The 22,136-nt window shown below is 26.6% G+C and overlaps 1 protein-coding gene across 2 annotated transcripts in view; it reads left to right on the top strand.

The window, feature by feature from the left end:
• The window catches only part of LOC129983803 (activating signal cointegrator 1 complex subunit 3-like), a 74,137-nt gene extending 52,573 nt beyond the window's left edge, over positions 1–21,564 (top strand). For both annotated transcript variants that reach the window (XM_056093439.1, XM_056093440.1), the window contains 16 exons: positions 1,131–1,297; positions 1,543–1,688; positions 2,361–2,481; positions 2,637–2,779; positions 6,228–6,365; positions 6,487–6,607; positions 6,971–7,103; positions 8,909–9,034; positions 9,175–9,286; positions 9,423–9,613; positions 11,393–11,561; positions 13,451–13,602; positions 16,018–16,156; positions 16,710–16,821; positions 18,399–18,628; positions 20,840–21,564. In XM_056093439.1, coding sequence (XP_055949414.1) covers positions 1,131–1,297; positions 1,543–1,688; positions 2,361–2,481; positions 2,637–2,779; positions 6,228–6,365; positions 6,487–6,607; positions 6,971–7,103; positions 8,909–9,034; positions 9,175–9,286; positions 9,423–9,613; positions 11,393–11,561; positions 13,451–13,602; positions 16,018–16,156; positions 16,710–16,821; positions 18,399–18,628; positions 20,840–21,025 — 2,386 coding nt within the window. In that variant the 3' untranslated portion in view covers positions 21,026–21,564. The remainder of the gene's footprint in view (positions 1–1,130; positions 1,298–1,542; positions 1,689–2,360; positions 2,482–2,636; positions 2,780–6,227; positions 6,366–6,486; positions 6,608–6,970; positions 7,104–8,908; positions 9,035–9,174; positions 9,287–9,422; positions 9,614–11,392; positions 11,562–13,450; positions 13,603–16,017; positions 16,157–16,709; positions 16,822–18,398; positions 18,629–20,839) is intronic.
• The last annotated feature ends 572 nt before the right edge of the window (positions 21,565–22,136 follow it).

Here is a 22,136-nt window from a genome sequence, read left to right as displayed (position 1 = left end):
TGTTTGACTGAAAAAACTGTTTGTGGTATTTTTTTTCCTCCAATTTTTACAATTTGATCACATATTTTTAGAGCATTCTGTTTATGAGAGCACTACATAAATGCAAGCTTTATTCTTTCATGTATAGATCCTTATGTTTATGTCCAAACATGTTGTTGCAGCTTAATGTCCAAATTAAATATAGAAATCAATTCACTTCAGTCAATCTATTGGCTTCCATAAAATATCAAAAATGTCCAATTCATGCAGGCACTGTAAATCATTTGTTATGCTGCTCCTTCCCATTTCTGCTAAGTTTCATTTAATTAAAAGAGATGTGTATTAGTGTCATCAATAAACATAATAATTTATCGGATAAACTATGTTTGTATTAAACTTTGTGCCCTCTTTACATTTTTATGTTGTGACTTTTTTTAGTGCTTGTCTAAGTATATAGTTAGCTAATTAATTTTTTATAATTTCATATTTTATAATAAGAAGTCTTTAGTACCATGTTCAAGAACTGAGAAAACTTATATCTGTAAAATAAATACTGTATAATAATAAATAAAAATTATATTATGAAGATTCAAGGTTCCTTTCCACCAGTCAAATTTTCAATAGTGAGAAAAAAAGAATGGTGCTTTCTAATTAGCAAATTTGTTAACAATAATTATTAAGACTGTTGCCAAAACTGCCAAGTTGAAGAATTTTATAATCTTTTTCATCAATATAATATTTTCAAGGAAAGGAAAAAGAATTTGATAAGATGCTTGTAATCGCAATGCTTCTTCAAAAACAAAAGGGTAATTCTAGTATAAACGATCAAAATCAATACGTAACCTTTGATGAGGAGTGGTTTCATGAGCTATCTAATTATTACTATGATTGTAGAGAATAAGGCTCAAACAGATATTCAGTGATGAATAATATACATTGTTATATATTTTTATTAGTTAAGAAATGAAGGATTTGTGTAATTTATTCTTGTTCTTCTGATCTGCAAATAAAAATCATCATAAATAAAAAGCACTCCATGCTTTAAAGATTGATTTTTATTATTTACATTTGCATGTTAAAAATATTTTGAGCTTCCCCAAATGATTTTTATTATTTATTCATAGCATTTAATTCTTTCTTGTGTTTTACAGTGTGGAAGAGTTAACTGGTGATGTTACTCCTGATGCACAAGCAATTGCGAAAGCAGATATAATTGTAACTACACCAGAAAAATGGGATGGTGTTAGTAGAAGTTGGCAGACAAGGAACTATGTTAAAGCAGTTGCTTTAATTGTTATTGATGAAATACATTTGCTAGGTATGGTGAATGATTTGCTTCCCTAAGAAATGAACACTCATTTTTTAAAATAATTTATATATATATATATATATATATATATATATATATATATATAATATATATTAAATTTCTAAATTTTTTAATTACTATTTTCAAACAATTTAAAATATTGAGAATTTTATCTAGACAAGTTCTTTTTGTTTTGTTAAATTTTAGTATTTAAGAGAAAAATTGGCACTAAGTTCTTTTTTTTTTTCATGTAGGGGAAGATAGAGGTCCAGTTCTGGAAGTTATTGTATCCCGCACCAATTTTATTTCTGCTCATACCCAGCGAAATCTAAGGGTTATTGGTCTATCTACTGCTTTAGCAAATGCATCTGATATTGGTCACTGGCTTGGAATAAAAGATGTAACAATTTCATTTCTTTCTTTGTTTTAATTTATGAGCTCCGTTTTTTTAAAAAAATATTTTTATTGTATCTTTTTATTTTGATTTTTGGAGGGAAAATATAATTTATTGCCATTGTGCTTGCAGAAATTTTATTCTTTATTTTTAAATTTAAAATGAAGCTTATCATGTGATCAACCTTCACTTCTTTAACTGTCATGAAATTCAAATTACCTGTTATGTCTTAAGTTTGAATTTGTAAAGAAAAGAAAAAAACATATTAAAAAGTTGACATTTTCTTTATTATAATATTACTACTACTATCTATATAATTGTATTATATAGATAGTAGTTTGAGTTTTGTATATCAATATATTGGCAATGACTTTAAGAAGATTTTTCATTCTTTTACTTTTATAATCAGATATATATGCATATCTCGAAGACAATTCTCTTTTTCCAACATTTTGAAATAAAGAGTTGGAATTAACAAGTTAAATCTAAATTTGATAGCATTCATATTATGCTTTATTGCTTTTGCAATATTTACTCAAGTTTTGTAAATTTGTATGAAAAGTAGATTGTTTGGTTTAAAAATAATTATTGTAATAAATTTTAAAATTCACTACATTTGCTTCAAACAAATGTTTTAACTAAATTATCTTGTTCATAAAAAAATATATTTTTCTCCAGGTTGGACTGTATAACTTTAGATCATCTGTGCGGCCTGTACAGTTGGAAATTCATGTTTCTGGACATCATGGAAAACATTATTGTCCTCGTATGGCTTTAATGAATAAGCCAACTTTCCAAGGTAACATGCTTATAAAATTCTTCCTAAATATGTTACCATGGTTAGTTTAATTAAACTATTTATGAAATGCACTGAACATTTCTGAAACTATTTATGAATTCTGAACATTTTTCTTATGATAATAGTGTTTTTTTTTTTTTTTTTTTTTCCCTTAGCCATTCAAACACATTCTCCTGACAAACCAGCATTGGTATTTGTATCATCTCGACGACAGACACGCTTAACTGCAATCGATTTAATTGCTTATTTAGTTGCAGGAAATAATCATCAACAGTGGGTACATATGGATCAAGCAGAGGTAATTTTATTTTCATTGGGCTCTAAATTAATCAATAATTTGTAAATATATGTTGCCATCTTTTTTTAAAAAATCTTTCCACTCATTTGACAGTAATGTGTAAATTTATATAAAAATGAAAATCGCATAATGTTTACTGATCTTTATAATGTGGCTATATTTATAGTTCAGATTTTGAGGATTAGATTCTTTTATTATATTTCTTTAAGTGGGAATTTGAAACTGCTGATTATAGTTACATTGAAATTAAGGAAACTCTCCTAAAGCCTTCTTTCCATCCGATTTAGTTTGAAAGATTATGTTGAAATTTTTAAAATCATTTTTAATAACAAAAATATGATTCCTGTTTTCGTAGCACTGGAATTTATGAACTCTGACTTATAACTCTATATGTAGATATTATTAGAAATATTAAAAATTCAAAAATTCTAGTAAGGCCTTTTTTTTTTTATTATTTTTTTAAATTGTAAGAAAAACAATAGCTAATATACATTTTGGCTTAAAAGAAATAATTTTTCATTCAATTTCATTTCACTTATTATTTAATATTTCATTCCCAAATTAATTTGGCACTGCATACAGTTTTTCTCTTTAGAAAAAAATTTTAACTATTGATTTATAAATATTTAACATTTTATAATAATGTGCATTGTTTAAATAGCTGCTGTCGCATATATTTGAGAGAAAAAAGAATTCTAAGATAAGAAACTTTATTATACTAAGCATCTCATTTGAAATATTTGATCTAAATTGTATATATGTATCTGTGTCCTTGCATTCTTTATATGAATCTGCAATTTTTATGAAACCTTAATGATGTTTGACATAAATATTCCTCCATAAAGGAAAAAAAATCACCATCAGTCTTTCAGTGTCCAAAATTTAGTTAAAATTTCAATTAATTAAAAGTTAAGGAGTGGGCATTTTTCCGAAAATATGCAGGCAAGTCACAAATTTTCTTCACTTTTCATTCTACAGTTTCTGAAGCTAGGGTTATACTAGGCCCATCATTTTTCTATGTAATCTCCCTCCTTTTCAATGCACATGGCTTAACGGTCAACGATATTATGTATTCCTTCCGAATAAAAGGGTTTTGGTTGGTTGTGAAGCCACTTTTGCACCGCATTTTACACGTTTAAATCTGAGGCAAATAGGCAACCACGCAAAGCATCCATGAGTGGCCCAAACAAGTGAAAGCAGATGGCTGTAATGTAGGGAGGGTGTACCAATAACTCAAATTTAATCTTGTTGATGGCTTCAATAGTGTGATGAGCCATGTGCGGCCGTGCATTATCATTCAGCAACAAAACTTTCTTCGACAACAAACCTCAGTGTTTGTTGCGAATTGCTGGCTTCAGCTTCTTTTCCAACATTTAACTATATCTTACAGTGTTGTTCGTCTTTCCCTTTTCCATGAACTCTTCCATTATGACCCCCTTTGTGTCCCAAAACACAGTTAACATAATCTTTCCTACAGATGGCCCAGTCTTGAATTTTTTCTTCATCGGAGGTCCAAGGTGTTTCCACTGCATACTCTGGCGCTTTAATTCTGGCTCATAGTGATGAATCCATGTTTCATCTCCAGTGACTATTCTGCTTAAAAATGCATCACCTTCGTTGTTGAAGCGAGTGAGTAAGCATTGACAGACCCTAACACAAGTGAGCTTGCGTTCTGCAGTAAGCTTTCTTGGTACCCACCATGCACAGACTTTATGAAAACAGAGCTCGTCGTGGATGATTTGATGGGCAGAGCCATGACTGATGTTCAAAGCAGATGCTAGCCATCGATAGTGATTCACCTATTCGCCAGAACCATCTCTCGAGCTTGCTGAATGTTGTCATCTGTACTGGAAGTTGATAGCTGTCCTACTCCCTCTTCATGCATTACACTTGTTTGACCACTTTTAAACTTCTCGAGCCACAAAAACACAGTTTTATGTGATAGTGCACTTCCCCCATATTGCAATGAATGTCTGACCCTTTGACACCCTCCGACCAGAGGAATCGGATCTCTGCTCATTGTTCCTCTTTGGTGCAAACTTCCGATGGAGCAACATGATACATCTACAACAGAAGGAAAGAAAATTCCAGAATTATGATCAAACGTTCATAGCATTACCACAACAGCATAACAATAAAATAAGCGCAGACAGAAGTCAGTGTACACAGTTTAAGCAGAGTTATGTCAAAGGTGTAGATAATTTATGACTTGCCCTCGTAGTATCTCACAAAAACACTTTCGAATAGCATCTTAAAATTCAAAAATTTACTTTTTAATAATAGTAATAGTTTATAATGCTAATTATTTTTTAATGTAATGGTGCTTTTTAATGGTAATAACTGACTTTTCTTAAAATTGTTGCTACTGCTGTAATTAATTCAAACTTATTTCAGAAAGTCTCTTGCTACAATGATTTTGCTATTTTAAAGTTTCATCAAAGATTATTACTGTCTTTGATATATTAAACTAAATGGATTCCAAAGTAGATTTTCATACATCTGCAATTTAATGTTGTACACTTTTTACGATGCATCATCAGTTCATTCAATGGGTTGATTTTTATTTCATTTGAACAGATCATAAATTTTGTATAACGTAAGATTTGCTTGGTGTAGATTCAACTTAATCCTTTTTCTAAAGTAATAATAATATTTGCTTTGCCTTCAAATCACAGATTTTTAGTTTCATTGTAGTTTTACAATTCAGTTTTCTTACCTTTGACTTAGGAGGGGAGGAGGGAGAAGAGATTATAACTTTCCACAAAATTTCTTAATTGGAAATTAGGAGTATATATATATATATATATATATGGTAATATAGATTTTTGAAACTATCCGGAATTGTTAAATTTAGGACATTTAATTTCAGACACTCAATATTAAAATGCTATATTTTGAAACTGAACATTAGAAATGTAATCCATATTATTATGTATTCCTGTTTCTATCGAATTCATATTTTTCTGTCTTGTAAAACAGCAAAAGTGGGATTTTGAATACTTATACAGTCTTCTTTAATAATTTAAAATCCAGTAACCTAGAGAACAAGTTAGCTACTAAAAGAAATTAAGCTATAAAGCACAAAATTTAATATTATAATTCTTTCAAATTATGAATAATTAATGCAAATTCAGTTCTGAACTATTATTAATAAATTATTACTAATCATTATGGATAATATACAATATATTAAAATTTTATCTTTCTTTATAAAATATGAGCTATACTCACTCTCTGTCTCCAGCAGAATTATTTTTTAATAGTTTTATCATCCAAAAGTAACATTTAATCTTCCTTTAAAAAAAAAAAAAAAATTCATTTCAACTAAGAAAATGGCTGAAATACTATTAAAAATATTACTTGTATTGTTTAGATGTAAAATTATTTTCTGAAAAATGATGATACATCCTATTACATTTATTTAATTTTTTTGTAAAAATCCTTTTAGATGAGCTCAATTGTTGATCTGATTCGAGATCAAAACTTGAAATTCACAATCGCATTTGGCATTGGAATTCATCATGCTGGTTTGCATGAGCGTGATCGAAAAATAGTAGAAGAACTTTTCTTGCATCAGAAAATCCAAGTATTTTCTTTTTTTATTATAACTATTATTGTTGTTGTATTTCGTATTATTATTTTTGTTTGATAATTTTACCAATTTCTTTTTATGCTTGATTGTTTCATTGATATACCTTATTTCATAGGTTTTAATTGCTACAGCTACTCTGGCTTGGGGTATCAATTTGCCTGCTCATCTTGTTGTTATTAAAGGAACTGAATATTTTGATGGGAAAGTTCAAAGATATGTAGATTTTCCTATTACAGGTATGCTGCAACTCCAAATCAACTGCTGAATTGTACTTTTTATCATCATAATTATGAACGTTATTTTCATTTTCTAATATTTAGCATTATTCATTTGTGATTTCAAAATATGCATTACTGTTTTAGGTTAAGAAAAGTCGATGATCAATTAAATGAATAATTTTTGCTCATATTTATTTTCTGATATTTAGTATTCATTTGTGATTTCAAAATATGCATTACTGTTTTAGGTTAAGAAAAGTCATTAATCAGTTAAATAAATAATTTTTGCTCAAATGTTCTTTATATTGTGTATTATTATTTTGCAATTCTTAAAGTTGTTTTCATATTCAGAAAATTTTAAAATCATTTGTATTTATATAGATGTAATGCAAATGGCTGGTAGAGCTGGTCGTCCACAGTTTGATACTACAGGTGTTGCTGTTGTTTTAGTGCAAGATATTAAAAAGAACTTCTATAAGAAATTTTTGCATGAGCCTTTCCCAGTTGAATCTAGGTAAATGTCCTTAGTTTCCACCTTAGTTTTTTAAAACATGTTCTCTTATTGAATTTTTTTTTTTTTTTTTTTAAATACATGTCTTTTAAATTTGTCAATTGATTGCATGTTTTTCAAAATCTGCATATCTTTTATATTAATTTAAATGCAAAAATGAAATTTTGAAATATTTATTGTGTTACAATGTATTAAACAACTTATTCTAATGTAAATAACTTATGATGATGCTCATTATAATTCATTTTTATATTGGAACAGCATCTCAGACATTTGATGTGCATTCATTTAAAGAAGACTAAATTTTTATTTATATGAACTTTTTCACCTATCCTTTTCAAAGCATTGATGGATATTTTAATCATCAAATATTTCAATTCTTTTAGCTGCAAAAATCCATATAAGGAGAAACTGCATCTATCTTGAATGATTACAGTAGCCAGGAGTCTAGGTTATTTTTTTAATACCTCAAATATAAAATTTATAAATTTGGTGAAATATGAACTTCTTGCCCTTCTTAAATTTTGTATTCCTTTTGATATTTCTTATTGATAAACTCCAGTACCATTTTAGTAAAGATCTTAAAGATAATTTGTTGAATATTTAAATTAAACTTTTTACTTTTCATCAATCGTTCTCTTCTTAGTAGCAGTTATTCATTGTCAATATCTTTTAATAAGTCCTTTTCAAATTCTAATACAATAATTAAATGTCTACATCAAAATATCTTGCTGATTCTTTCAATTATTAATTACCTTCAATTATCAAAGCAAAAAATATAAATGTAATAACTATGATGAAAACTGACTGAAACCTTCCAAAAAAATTAATAAATAAATAAATATTATTTTAAATTATTTGAAAAACAAACAAAAAATGTAAGTAACATATATATAGTGATGTAAAGAAACATTAATTAATTTTAAAAGCTTTTTAAAATAGTATTTTTTTATATTCTTAATGCAAGTGTTTGAAAATGTCTGTGTATATCAATGGCTGTAGAGAACATTTTATTCTGGATTATTTAATATTGTGTAGAATTTTCTTTCCATATTTATTGTATAAGTTTTGAAATTGAATTATAATCACCTTTTTGTATGTGAAAGGTTAGTATAAAAAATGCTCTATTGTTTGTCTATTATAATGCAAAAAAAAACATTTATTATTTTATTTTATTTTTAATTTTTATTTAATAATCCAGAGTTAATAGAGGCACTGATGATAAAAATTTGATGGGAATCTGTTAAAATCTACATCAAAGAGCTTACTATGTTCTGATACTCAATAATGCTAATACTATGATGTGTATGTTAATTTACAAACTTGATAATAATATGAAATAATTTATATATAATTAATTAAATGTTAATGTAAAATTAATTAATAATCTACTAATTGACACAAATAATTCTTATATAAATTGGAAGCAAAAATAAATGAATTAGACAAAACTTAAGAACCAGTAAAAAAAAAAAATATTTTAGTTCTAAAATATGAATTTTAGAAGATATAAAACAAAAATAAATTATTATTTGGAAATCATAAATTAAGTACATCAAATATTATAAGTGATCATTGAATTGACAACAGAATATTCTTACCATTTCTAATAACAATTTCACATTATGAAATGGATTTGAATGGAATGGATTGAGTGTTAATTGATTTCATTTTATTTGTATCTTTCTAATGATAAAAAAAAAAACATGAAATGTCTAGATTATAATTATTAATATATTGGAGTTAAAATTATTTTGTCAACACTTTATAATGTTTTTATTTTTATTTATTTATCTTTATAATTTCAGTCTAATAAAAGTATTACCTGAGCATATAAATGCTGAAGTTGTTGCTGGTACTATTGGTTCCAAACAGCAATGTTTAGATTACATAACTTGGACTTATTTATTCAGGAGACTTCTTCAAAATCCTGGGTGAGTAATAATCTTGATTTGTAATAAAATTGCATGTTCATAATGTATTGATTGCTATTTTATTTGATTTACTGTTTTTCAACTGGGAACTTGGCTTTCACATTAAAAGTGAACTGAAATTTTTATTTTTATTATTTTAGTTATTATGGATTGGAAAGTTTAGAAGGAGAAGAAATCAATAAATTTCTGTCGGGTCTTATTAACCAATGTCTTGGCACTCTAGCAGAGGCTGGATGTTTAGCTATTGATGATGTGAGTATGATTCCTGTTTCTTCATGATTCCCTTTATTTTCTATAAATTTTTTTCATTTAATTGTTATTTAAAATTTTAAACTGATTCATTTTTAAAATTAAACTTTAAATTTTGGCCTGATTTTCTTATTTTAAGGATGAAAGAACTGTTTCTCCAACAGTATTAGGAAAGATTTGCTCCTATTATTATCTAAATCATAGAACAATCTTGTGGTTTACTCAGAAATTATACAAAGAAGCTACAATTGTAGATATGCTAAACATTCTCTGTGGTACTACTGAATATGAAGAACTTCCAGTTCGTCACAATGAAGATGCCATTAATAAGTAAATTTTTTTCTGTCTTGTTTAATATGATTTTAGAACTTTTCATATACTATGCCCATATTTTAGAATTGATAAATTTTTGGTTTAGAGAATCTAGTACTTTATTCATTATTATGTAAATCTTTTAGATTTTTTTATTAATTAGTCTTTTTTAATGTCCATGATAATTAAACATAAAATAGGTATGTAAATTTAAATTTAAATTAATATTATTTCAATAATAATCTAAACACTTCTTTCTTCCCTTCGTCTCCCAAAAATATGCAATTATTCTAGATCAACAATTACTACATATAATTGGTATTTATCTTTTATTTGATGAAGCAATGAAGTATCCTTTCAGTAATCTTATTTACATCTTATTTTTCCCTCCAGTATGTTGTTTTGCAAATGGTACTAATTACATATTAAATCTGGTATTAGATCAAGTGGTGCTGCTTTCTAGTAACCTATATCCTGCTAAAATCTGAAGAAGAAAAAATCCTGTTACATTTTGTATATTAGTTTCTTTTGCATCAGTGAATTTTTTATGATCACTAGATTCAGTGCATTAAATTGTGGGTATTTTTATGTTAATAGAGTTAAAATACTTTCTTGGAGTTATCCTGTAAGTAAAAACCATAGAAAATTACTATTGCTGTACAATGAATTTAAGAAATAAAATAAAAAATATAGAAACTGTATTATTAGATAGATAAAATAACAAGATAAGATATTACGCATTTCTGTTTTTCTCTAAATTTTAAATTGAAATTGTTTGTTTGTGTTTGTCATTTCCTAAAAAAAAATTATTACTTTAAAAGTAAGAATAGCATTTTAAAAATGAGTACTTTTTAAAACTTATTTAAAAAAATGAATAACAAGCAAATTATTTCTGTGGTATGGTTTTTAACACTAGATCCTCTGTCTTAACTATTGTTTAATAGAATCAGTCTCATTGGAAAATAAAGGTTATATAGATCTAAAATGAAAAATTGATAAAATTATGCAAAATAGAGTGAAATTGTATATTAATATAATTGCAATTGTATAAAAAATGTTATACTCAATAAATTGTTCCTAATAATAATAATAAATGTTGCATTGTTTCAAAATTTTAAAAAATTGTTTTTTAATGATAATTTAATAGGCATGAAATTTTTTTTTTTTTAACTTTTGCCAATCTTGTGTGTGTGCATGTGAGACTGAGTGAGTGATATGCCTAATGTAACATTGAAATCATTTTTTTGTTGTTGTTGTTTTGTTTTATCAAATATTTAATATCATGATATTTTTCCCATTGTTGGAAACTAAAGATGGTTAATATCTGTGTAGTTTAAAAATGAAATTACAACAAACAAACATGGATTATTGGTAAATCAATAGTTTAGGATAGGATTTCTGCTCCATCAATGATTCAAACACTTGTTTGATAGTTTATCAAAACATCAGAAATTTAATGAGAAAATTTGAAATGCGGTGGCAAAATTGCCCTAAATCTGCCATTTCTCAAATAATAGATATATGAGTGATGTGGGGATTATTCATATTTATATAACTAATTAAAATCTCTTTAAAAACTGAAATATCTAGGTGATTACAAAAGTCCTAGAAATTTAATGTTCCATTTTCATATTTCTGTGGAAATCAAGCTTATGTTTCTTTATTTTGAGAGACATTTACAAGAAGTCCTTCATTGTTTTAACTTCAAATAAAACTTAGTTAATTACTATTCCTGTCGCATGTCATTTAATATATAATTAAAAATATTATTTTAATGTTATAATTTATTTTCTATAGAGATCTGGCTCTAAGATGTCTGCTAGAAGTTGACTCATTCACTTATGATAGTCCTCATACAAAAGCTAACTTATTACTCCAAGCTCATTTCAGTCGACTTCAACTGCCATGTACTGATTACTATACAGATCTGAAGTCTGTTCTCGATCAAGCCATCCGTATAATACAGGTATATATTTTGAAAGTCAGATATACCATTTGTATTTTGCAAATTAATATGTCTGATATTTTTGTTATTTTAATTATTTCTTTTTATTAATATATGAATTCTGTGTATATAAAAATGATGTATGTATTGTAGAATGACTAACTTTCTAACTTTTCATTGTAGAATAGTTTGGTCTTTTGTATTTTAAAACTAAAATTGCAACAACTGATTTTTGTTTAAAATTTATGAATATGTTTGAAAAAATCCCTGTCAACAAGATGAGAGAAGAAAATACATAGCCTTTTTATCCAAAATTACAAGAAGTCCATCTGCCGTTTTCAATTTCACTGCAATGGTAACTATGACAATAAAAGAATATGGAATAAAATACAACTTATGAAAATTTTCAGCAACCTGTTACAAGTTTAGATTTAAAAGTTACTAAAGTTAGTGGTTGGAAATTACTTTTAGGCCTCTAACTTCAAAGCTGTTATAGTTATCAAAAAGCTATTTACAACATTGAAGCTACAATTACACCACATTTATATGTTTATGCATATATGTTTTTTATGTTCAAGTATAAGGACAAGTTAAGAGAAAATGAAAATTTTATCCCTTCTCCTACTATTTTTATCTATGAGTTGATTGGAATGAGTACTTCAACCATTTAAATCCTATCAAAGTCCACTCAAGTTATATTTTACAGTGTTACATTGTATGAGTTATAAAAATATATATATATATAATTTTTGTCAAGCAGGAGAGCTTTTTAAATTATAACTTTATTCATGATTAGCCATCTTTGATGACTGACTGGTTTTCTGGCTGAATATTATTTGTGTTTAGTTTCAATTAAAATATCCTATCCATAATTTGACATTCATGATTCTCTCAACAATTTTTTTTTTTTAAATCCTTAAAATGCATAGAAGCTGCAATATCAACCATAACTTGTTATTTATTCTTTGTACAGATGTTTCTATAAAGTCAAATCTCATAACATTTTAATGACCATTAATAGTTTGTCATATATATTTTAATAATATTCTATTAAGTTAATAATCTATTCCAAATTCACATTGTCTTTAGTTATAATGTATTTTAACTCTTTGATTCCTTGTGCAAACTAAGCAGATAATTTTCAGAATCTTTGTTCTTTAGATTTTTCTTCTACAATAGAAAAGAAATTATGTTATGAAATTGTAAGTAAAGTAAAAGTTTAGAAAGGTAAAAACGGATTTGAGTTTCATTATAACATATATATAAAAGAAATTTAGGAGAAAGTTCCGGGACAACTGAATTGCTATTATTTAAAAGATAGTTATAAAAATTTTCAACTGGTGCAAAAATTAATTTTGTATTATATTTTGCAGGGGTTTAGAAAAATGCAAACGTTTCACTTAATCTTTAATTATTTGATATTCCAGAAAAAAATTTCAAATTATCTGCTCTGAGGTACACATTTTCTTCCTCCAAAGTGTATATGTGTCAAATTCTGTAGCTCAGAGTTGATCTGTCTAATGCAGCGTCAACACACTAATGCACTTTTCACCTTTGTTAATAGTAATGATAAGTGATAATATTCAATCTTTAGCAACTTTTGAAAGTTTCATGACCAGGAACTAAAGACATTGTGTGTGTAATGGCTGAATTTATTGCTAATGAGAAAAAAATAAGAAGAAGAAGATGTAGAGTATAAATCTTAAAATCTGCATGTATTTCTGTAATTGACTGGAAAAAAATCTTATCCTCCAATGATAATGTTAAATAGAAATGTACTTTCTTGTACCTGCATCAAAATTCCCGTTTGAAGAGATATTATAGATATTTCTTAAAAGTTAAGCGTCTACTGATATTGCACTGGACCTTCAATACAGTCGTCTGCATAATCAAATGTTTCATTTTTATAGGCTATGATTGATGTTTCTTCTGATAAAGGATGGCTTGCTCCTACTCTCTTGTCTATGACTCTGCTGCAAATGATATTGCAGGCACGGTGGCATGATGACAATACATTGCTCACATTACCTCACATTGAAACGAAGCATTTACCTTTGCTGAGGTAACTCATAGATTACAATTAGATTACTTTTTTATATTGGTGATTGGCTAATAAGCCTATGTACTGATATTTTTAACCATTTAAAAGTAATTATATAATAATAAATATAAAATATTTTTTTTAATATAAAAGAAAAATATTTGTTTTGATTACTTTAAGTGATATTAAGTTCAATTGCATAAATTGTGCAAGGGCAACATAAAATATTCCAGATCCTACAGAGCAGCAATAGAACCAACAAATCAAGTATATCAAAGAAAAATGAGGGAATTTTATCGATCTTGAAAAATCAGGGAAAAGGCAGGTCAATTTGTAAAAATATCTAAATATCAACAAAATTGCTAATAAAAAAACATTGTGCAGTAAACATAAGCGCGAGCGGCGCTCTCACACTATCATTTATCTGCATCCGAAACCTAATGACACTAAATGATTATATGATAGTTTGTTTTTCAAGGGTATGATGATAAGAAGTGCAATAAGCTAATAAATGTGTTAAAAACAATCTTATTGAAATTTTTGGGAAGATCGTATTTCACTTTTAAAAGAACAAAGAGCGATATTAATTTTGATTCGATTTTCTCTTGCAACTTTGTAATGATGCTATTTCATTGTTACAAATAATAATACTTTCCTATGGTAAGACAGTAATATAGAGAGGGAACTTTCAATCTATAAAGATGATTTATGTGAGAATATAAAAGAGCAAACGTTCATTGCAGAAAGAATGGTTTATGACAGGATTTAAGCAATTGGTAGAATAAGTAATTTTGAAGTATTAAAACAATTGATTTTAAATGCAAGGAATTTATGAGCCGAAAATGAAATGTAAGTATAAATAGAAGCCATGAACAGAAGGAAAGAAAGTGAGCAAAAATTTCAAAGAAAAGAGGAAACAGAGTATCAGCTCAAAGAATTGAAAGAAAAAAAAAAAAGAAAGAAAGAAAGAAAAATTAAATGCTTAAGGCAGCTTTTAAAAAAAATTTAGGAGTTAAAAAATTATAAGTGTTAAAATTCTACAAAAGCAGCTTTTAAAACTTTTTAATTCACTTAAAATAGGACTTGTTTTAAAGCATTTTTTATTAGTATTTTAATAATTGATGCTTCAATTTTAAAAACAATAATTTGTAATTGTTTGCCTTTTAAGTTAAAAACGCGATTGTTATTTGTTACTAGAATTATGTCTCAAAATTAATATCTTACATGTAATATTATTTGTTATAAAAAATGGAATTTATATTGATTTATAAAATTTTAGAACAATTAATTTCGTATACTTTGTTAAAGAAAGAAATATTTCAAGTAATATTTTAAAAGTTTCTCTTGTTCCAATCTTTGAATAAGAATATATAATTAATAATATATATTATTAGATACATATAATTGTACTATTTTTATATTTATGCTGCAATGTATTATTCTAATACTCATGTAAAAGCTTTTATTGTTACTTGAGTTGTTTAAAAATTTTTAGACAAACATAAAAACGTAATTTAACTTGCTTAGCAAGAGTAATTTTAATATTTCTTAAAATATTTTTTGTTTTTGTTTTAAAAGTGAGATATTTTATTAAATTTCCAGTGTTTTTGCAGTGATTCTGAGTAGAGAAAAGAACTAGGAAAATAATATAATTAATTTTTTCATAATTTCTGTAATCTTAACTTTTGTAATAAAAATTGTTGTAAAGGATATTTTTTTTTTTTTTTATTGAAGCAATGGCTTTATGCATTGTAAGATGATGTAAAGAGCATTTTCATGTGATTATAATTTCTGTAGTTAAAGAAAACCAATAAAATTTTGTATTTTTATATACTATTTCCAAGCAATTCCCACATATTATATGCTACTATATTATCCATAGTATATCTTTGCCAAATTTATTATCTCAAATCAGTTCATTCTATTGAGTAAAAAAAAACAAAAAATCAAATTTATTTTTATTATTTTGAAAGATTGTGAAATTTTTATCTATCATTTATTAAGTTTTGTAATTATGTATTATTTTTTCAAAAATTTGCAAAAAAGACTTTTACAAAATAATTTTTTAAAAGCTTAGCAAAACAATTAATCCTCTATCCACCATTTTCATTCAAATGTCTTTTTTTTTTTAACAAATTTTAATAGAAAATTTCCTTAATATATACGTGAGTCTGGTGCTTGTTAATTCTGTAAATAAACCGAATATCCTCCTGCTTGTGTGCTGTAGAATTTAAGTGAAAGAGTATCTCTTAATCTATCATCCTTATCTTCTAACTATGATTTAAATGTGGTCTATATTATAATAATTCACAAGTAGCAAAAAAATAGAATATTAATATGGTTAAACTTAATGACAGTGCACAATTCATAATACTGAGTGCCAAGTACACTGCTGGTGTAAAAAAAAAATATATTTGTTTCTTCTTAATTTAATAGGTTCAGTACAGATAAGAGAAATGATGTAGAAAAAGAACCCATTGAATCTTTGCCTTTACTCATATCTATAATTACTAACAATTATGAATTGCTGGAATCTGCTCTTTGGGATGTTTTGGAAGAATCAAAGATGCAAGATGTAAGCAGATGTTTTATTTAATATTAAATCAGATTTCTTTTGAGCAATTTGACTTCTCATACAGAACATAACAATAATTTTGTTCTTGTATCAAAATATTTTCTTATTTGAAAACTGTTTTGTGACAGTTTAACAGTTTACTGCCGAGAAACAAATAAGAAATGATTATAATTTTTTACATTTTGTACTATATTATGAAGAATGCATATGTAATATTATTGATAACAATTCATTACCATTGAGAAGGTTCAAATTTATATGATATTTATATTACCATATGAAGGTTCAAATTTTTTTAGAAGAGTCAATTAAAGGGAATATTTCTATTTTGAGAATAATTAAATAAAAAAAGTCAACTAAACTAAAAAAAAAAAAAAAAAAAAAATTATAAATCAGACTCATCTTTCAAATTTTTTTTCCAGAAGCAATATGTTTCATTATTTTAAAAGGATAAACTTAATTTTTTCTGAATTTGTAATCCTTATAGTATGCATAATATGGTGTCATTTACACATATACATTATATAATATGAAAGTTGTATTATACTTTTAGATCTATCAAACTTTGACAACATTGCCTGTCATCAGTTTGAGTGCTGCTATTAAAGGTTGGTGGGATGAATCATCTAATGAAGAAATGAGATCTTTGAATCTAAAAGAATTTCGTGAGTAAAATGTTTTTTTTTTTTTTAATATGCTAAAAGATTATAATGACCCTTTTATGTTATAAAATCAAAAAGGTAATTGATTCCGTGATAGAAATAATTTGTCATAAAGATTTTATTAAAATAGATTATTTCTCTCTTTCTAAGATACTGAAATTAATTTTCTTTCAAAGATGTGTATTCTAGATATTATATTCTTAGCCATTGATCTCAAGTAACTTGTGTATTGTTGGAAAGAGGAGGGTTGTCATGTTTCATTTTGAGGTGGCTTCAACCTTGTTAAATGTATCTGAAAGGCATATTAGCTTGTAACTTTTCCATAATTATTGGATTGGATGGGTGCATTGAAATTAAAGACAATACTTCTGTTCTATATACCCCTTTCCCCTGGCTTTATTTAGAGATATATGGAGTATGTTTATATTGCTACCTTTGCCTGCAAATCTGGATAAGTTCAATACTCAAAACATGACTACCATAAATAAAGCACCAGGTATGCACCACCAGATATGAATAGAATTTCATGAATAAAATGGGTGTGTATTGGCCACTTTAAAATTTCAATACTAGAGTATATTCTAAACAATTTTTGACTTAAACCACTACTACATATTGATTTTTATAAAAATTAAAGAATTTTGAAATTGAACATTTAATATATCTAGTAGAAATTGTTTTATCTAAAATGGTACATAAAAATTCCAAAATGGTATCTTTATTATTAGCCAGTGTAATGACACAAGCGTGTTATACTTCTTAAAAAAGACACATAACTCAAACAAAACGCAGCACTCAGACCACTCAGACTTTTATTTAGAAATATCTATTTAAATTCAAATCAAAAGCACAACTATAATTCTCCCTTTGGAACACAAGCTCTTCTAATCACATCATATATATATATAATATAACCCTCAATGATGGTGGCGAATCTTGCCAATCGTTTCCGCAGACATCGCTCCAATGGCGGCCAAACATCACAGCCAGTGATGTGTAATAAGAAATATTATAATAAAGGATCAGATTAAGAGGTCATTATGTTTTCTGGGAGTTGGGAGTATTATTCATCTTTATTGACAAATATCAGTACTGATGAAGATTTTTAATCAAAATTGAATTAAATTCTTATTTCTAAGCTTCTATTCATATTTATCTGTTTGCTCATTAACACCCATTTTTTACCTACATCTTTTTAATATTAAATAAGATACTTTAAAAAAATATTTGACAAATGCATATATTAAAAGCAGTGTTGACAAATGTCAATACTGATGGAAATTTATTTTAATTGCTTAGCAATATTTTCAAATTCTTAAGTGAATAACTGTAAAATCACCAATAAATCCATTTAATAATTGTAAAGCTGCACCCCTGTACGAAAAATATAAAAACGCTTGATTTATATTAAGAGTTTTGATTTAATTTAAATCCATCTACAAATGAAGATAATAAATTAGTACTTACATCCCAGATATATAGGTTTCAATATTAAAAGGAGTATTTATTCTTCAGTTGTTGTTACTTTGTTTGTTATTGTTGTATATGCTCCATTCATTTAAAATCTTTTCATTATTTAGATGGCAGACGACCAGATGCTCATTGGTTGGATGTTCATGCTGATCAAGAATATGTACTAAATGTGAATTTGCAAAGATTGAGCAAACCAAAGGGTGACAGAAAAGCCATTGCTCCTAAATTCCCAAAACAAAAAGAGGAGGGCTGGTTTCTTGTCCTGGGAAGTGTTGAAGAAAAGGAATTGATAGCTATGAAAAGGGTGCCTTATATTTTTAACAAAGCTCAACAGCAGGTATGCAAACTCATTAATTCTAAACATAAGCATTTCATTATCAGTAATTGTGTTTAAAAATGTTGTAATGTACAAAAAGAAAAATTTCCTTGGTTATAACTGAAATGGCATTTATTTTATACACATGTAGAACTGAAGAGTGGGAGAGGATTTGACATGAATCTCAAAATAGAGTTTAAATTCATGTAAAATTATCATTTGTAATATTGGGAATAAACACAGTAGCTGCTTCCCAAGACTGCAAGCAGATCAATTAAATAATGTTATTGGCCTTGTTGACTAATAAATAAATTGATAAAGAATATAAATCCTGTTAATTAAAAAATAGCAGGAAAGTGTATTTATACACAATTATAAAAATCAGTAATGAACATAATGGAATATTAATTATTCATTTAACTGTTTGTTATATTGCTTTTGACAAAGCCTGTTAGATAATTTTTAATTAATTTGAAATTTATCATTTTCTTATAACCATTCATAATAATTAAACGTTTTTACTGTAATTAAGAAAAACATTAACCTACAGTGATGGTTAATTTATTAAAAATCAGAGTGATCATATTTTTTCCCCTTGAAATACGTATGTAAAAGTCATAATTTTACAAAGTTGCTGAAATAAAAAAATTAAATTAAAATGAACCTTTTATGTGTTGATTACATTAAAAATATGTTGAAATGTGAAACTGAATTTAGCAATTATTAAAAATGGGGCCTCATAATGAGTATTACCAAGAGTCAAAAATACTTAAATCTGCCAAAAATGTAAATATCAATAAATAAAAGGTGGTTGAATAGATGCTCTATTGTATATGCTAGGATCAGCTCCAGAAATGTGCAACTTATGCTGTCCCTGTGTGTTTAGAGTCATCATTCCTAATCATAAATTTGAAAATTTGTAACGTTAGTTAGATGCCAACTAAAAAACAATAGAAGAATAAACTAAAAGATAGCAGTGGGATTTAATTCGAAAATGGACGTACTAACTTCATACATTTTTTTTTTCTAATGCACTTTAAATATACATTATATTGAAGAAATAAGTACTTGTGTACTTTGACCTTATTGGAGTTAGGCTTTCATTGTAAAAGATCTAAAATCCGATTTTTTCCAAAGAAAGCATTAGATTCTTTCAAAAGATAGATTTCAACACCAATGTAGCTCCATTGGAAATGTTGACATACAATCTAAAATTTAAGGTGTTCTCTCTGCTGAAACCCCACTCCCAATGTCCAATTTAATGATGACAGGTAATGTGAACTAGCAGTTGCTCAATAGATTATTTGAACAATGTAGTACAACTGAACATGCAGCAACTAAGTTAAAATAATAATTTAATTTTTTTATATTTATTTTTTCTTATGTAATGATTATAATAAATGTAAATTCTAATGCCTGAATTTTTATATTTACTTTGCAGTATTTAATTTCCGATGCAATTCTATTGTCATGTTACTAATCCTTGCCTTTTAGTTGAAATCAAAGATTCATAATCGTAACTTGTGAGTCGATTCCCAATGTGGAAAAAAAAAAAATGCTGTATGCTTAGGGCATTCATGTACTAATACATGATATGTTCAAGGACCTCAATAATTACGTATAGAGATGCTGAATACTCTGAAGGCATTCCTTATGTATGTAATAAAAACTGGTTGAATGTGTTGATGCAACTTAAAAAAGCTTTAGACATTGAAATCCAATCTTTTGTTTAAAGTCCTCAACTTATTTTTATTATCAATGAATGATTTTTTTTTTAAAGCTGAAAATGTTACGTCAGAAGATGTTTTAGCCAAGTCCAAAGCATGGCAGCTGTTGAAATCTATGTACTGAAATAGTGTGGATTGTAGAGAGGTATCTAAAGCAGAAAATGTTACGACATTTTCCTTTTTCAAATATATGTTTGAAACAGAAAATCTACTCTATTTTTCAAATTCCACAACCTTACTAGACATAGGAAAAAGTATGGAATTGTTTTAAAATGTAGATGCATACATATGTATTGTATTAATATCTTAAATTATATAGGATATTTAGTTCTGGTTCTTGAAATGGAATCATCGCCGATATATATAAATATATATATATATATATATATAATAACAATATGTACACCTTATCATGTCTTTTAAAAATTAGTTTTTGCAATTAGGAACTTTACTATCATCTCTTATAACCATTTTTTTTAATCATATACATTTTTTTCTATTTCAGCTTGTGTTTTATACTCCTGAGAAGACAGGCAGAGTTTTATACAAACTTTATTTTATAAGTGACAGTTACCTTGGTTTGGACCAAGAATATGATATTTGCTTGAATATCATCGAGCCAAGCATAAGAGCTCAAGTTAATACAGAAGTTCTGTCTGAATCGGAATCCAGTTCCGAGGAGGAGACATGACCATTTTTTTTTTAATATTAAAGCAACAAATTTTTCTAATTGTATTTAAAATGTAAATAACGTGTGTAAAATTAAAAGGAAGACTGTAAATTTGTAAAGAAGAAAATTTTAGGGATATTTTTTTTTTGTTTATAATCTGCATTTTTATGAACCAATCACAAACATGTTTCAGTTATTAAATAGATACATAGTACAATAACATGTCATTTTTTTTTTCATATTGTAAAAAAAAGGAAATGCTAACTGATATTTAATTTGCTATTTTCAATAAAAAGAATTGCCATTTCTTTTCTGTTTGTATGATTCTAGGTTATATGATAAATTAATGTAATTGGCCTTTTCAGTTGATTTAGCTTTTTCTGGTTTGTTTTTTCAGCTTATACCTACGTCAAGTGCCCTGCCATGTCCCAAGAATGGTCTTTTAAAATATCTACTTTATTACTTCAATAAATTATCTTTATTTAATCAAACATAGTTTAATATATAACCTTTGAATTCAGTGTCCAACGGCTAATTTGTAAACATTTAATAATAGAAATACATGCATTAAAATTATCTAAATGAAGTAAATAATTATATTTCATGTAACTTGATTGGATAAATGTTCTAATAAATTATGAATTTTTAGTCTTTATTTAGATCTTCTGCTCTCTGAATCATATTTAACAAAATATTCTTGAAACATTAATATTTTAAGTAAAAAGAGTTGCACTCTAATCAGTTAAATCAGTCACTAAAAATGACTGAATAAATTTTTCAAATTTTCATGAATCAATGATTTTAGACCATTTTATCAACCCTACACCTCAAGATGTTGTCTCTGAACACCTCAAGATACAATACCCAGGGCACCGCAAGACATAATCTAATTGGCATAAGATTATAAAAATGTTGATTTTTCTAAACTATTCTATTCAAAATTTCTTAAATCAACCAGATTTGATAGAGGAAGATAGAAACGTTCATTTATTTATTAAAAGTTAGTGTCAAAAATATTTTGCAGAATATGATTCCTTAGAACCAAAGGACTGTATAAAATTTAGACTTTATAAATATATTTAAAAAAATTATGAACTTAAACAAGATAAAATATTATTATTGATGCCATTTA

The sequence above is a fragment of the Argiope bruennichi genome, chromosome 9 (assembly GCF_947563725.1).
Source record: "Argiope bruennichi chromosome 9, qqArgBrue1.1, whole genome shotgun sequence".
Taxonomy (NCBI): Eukaryota; Metazoa; Arthropoda; class Arachnida; order Araneae; family Araneidae; genus Argiope; species Argiope bruennichi.
Note: the sequence above shows the minus strand (reverse complement) of the source record. Positions and strands in the feature narration are given on the sequence as shown.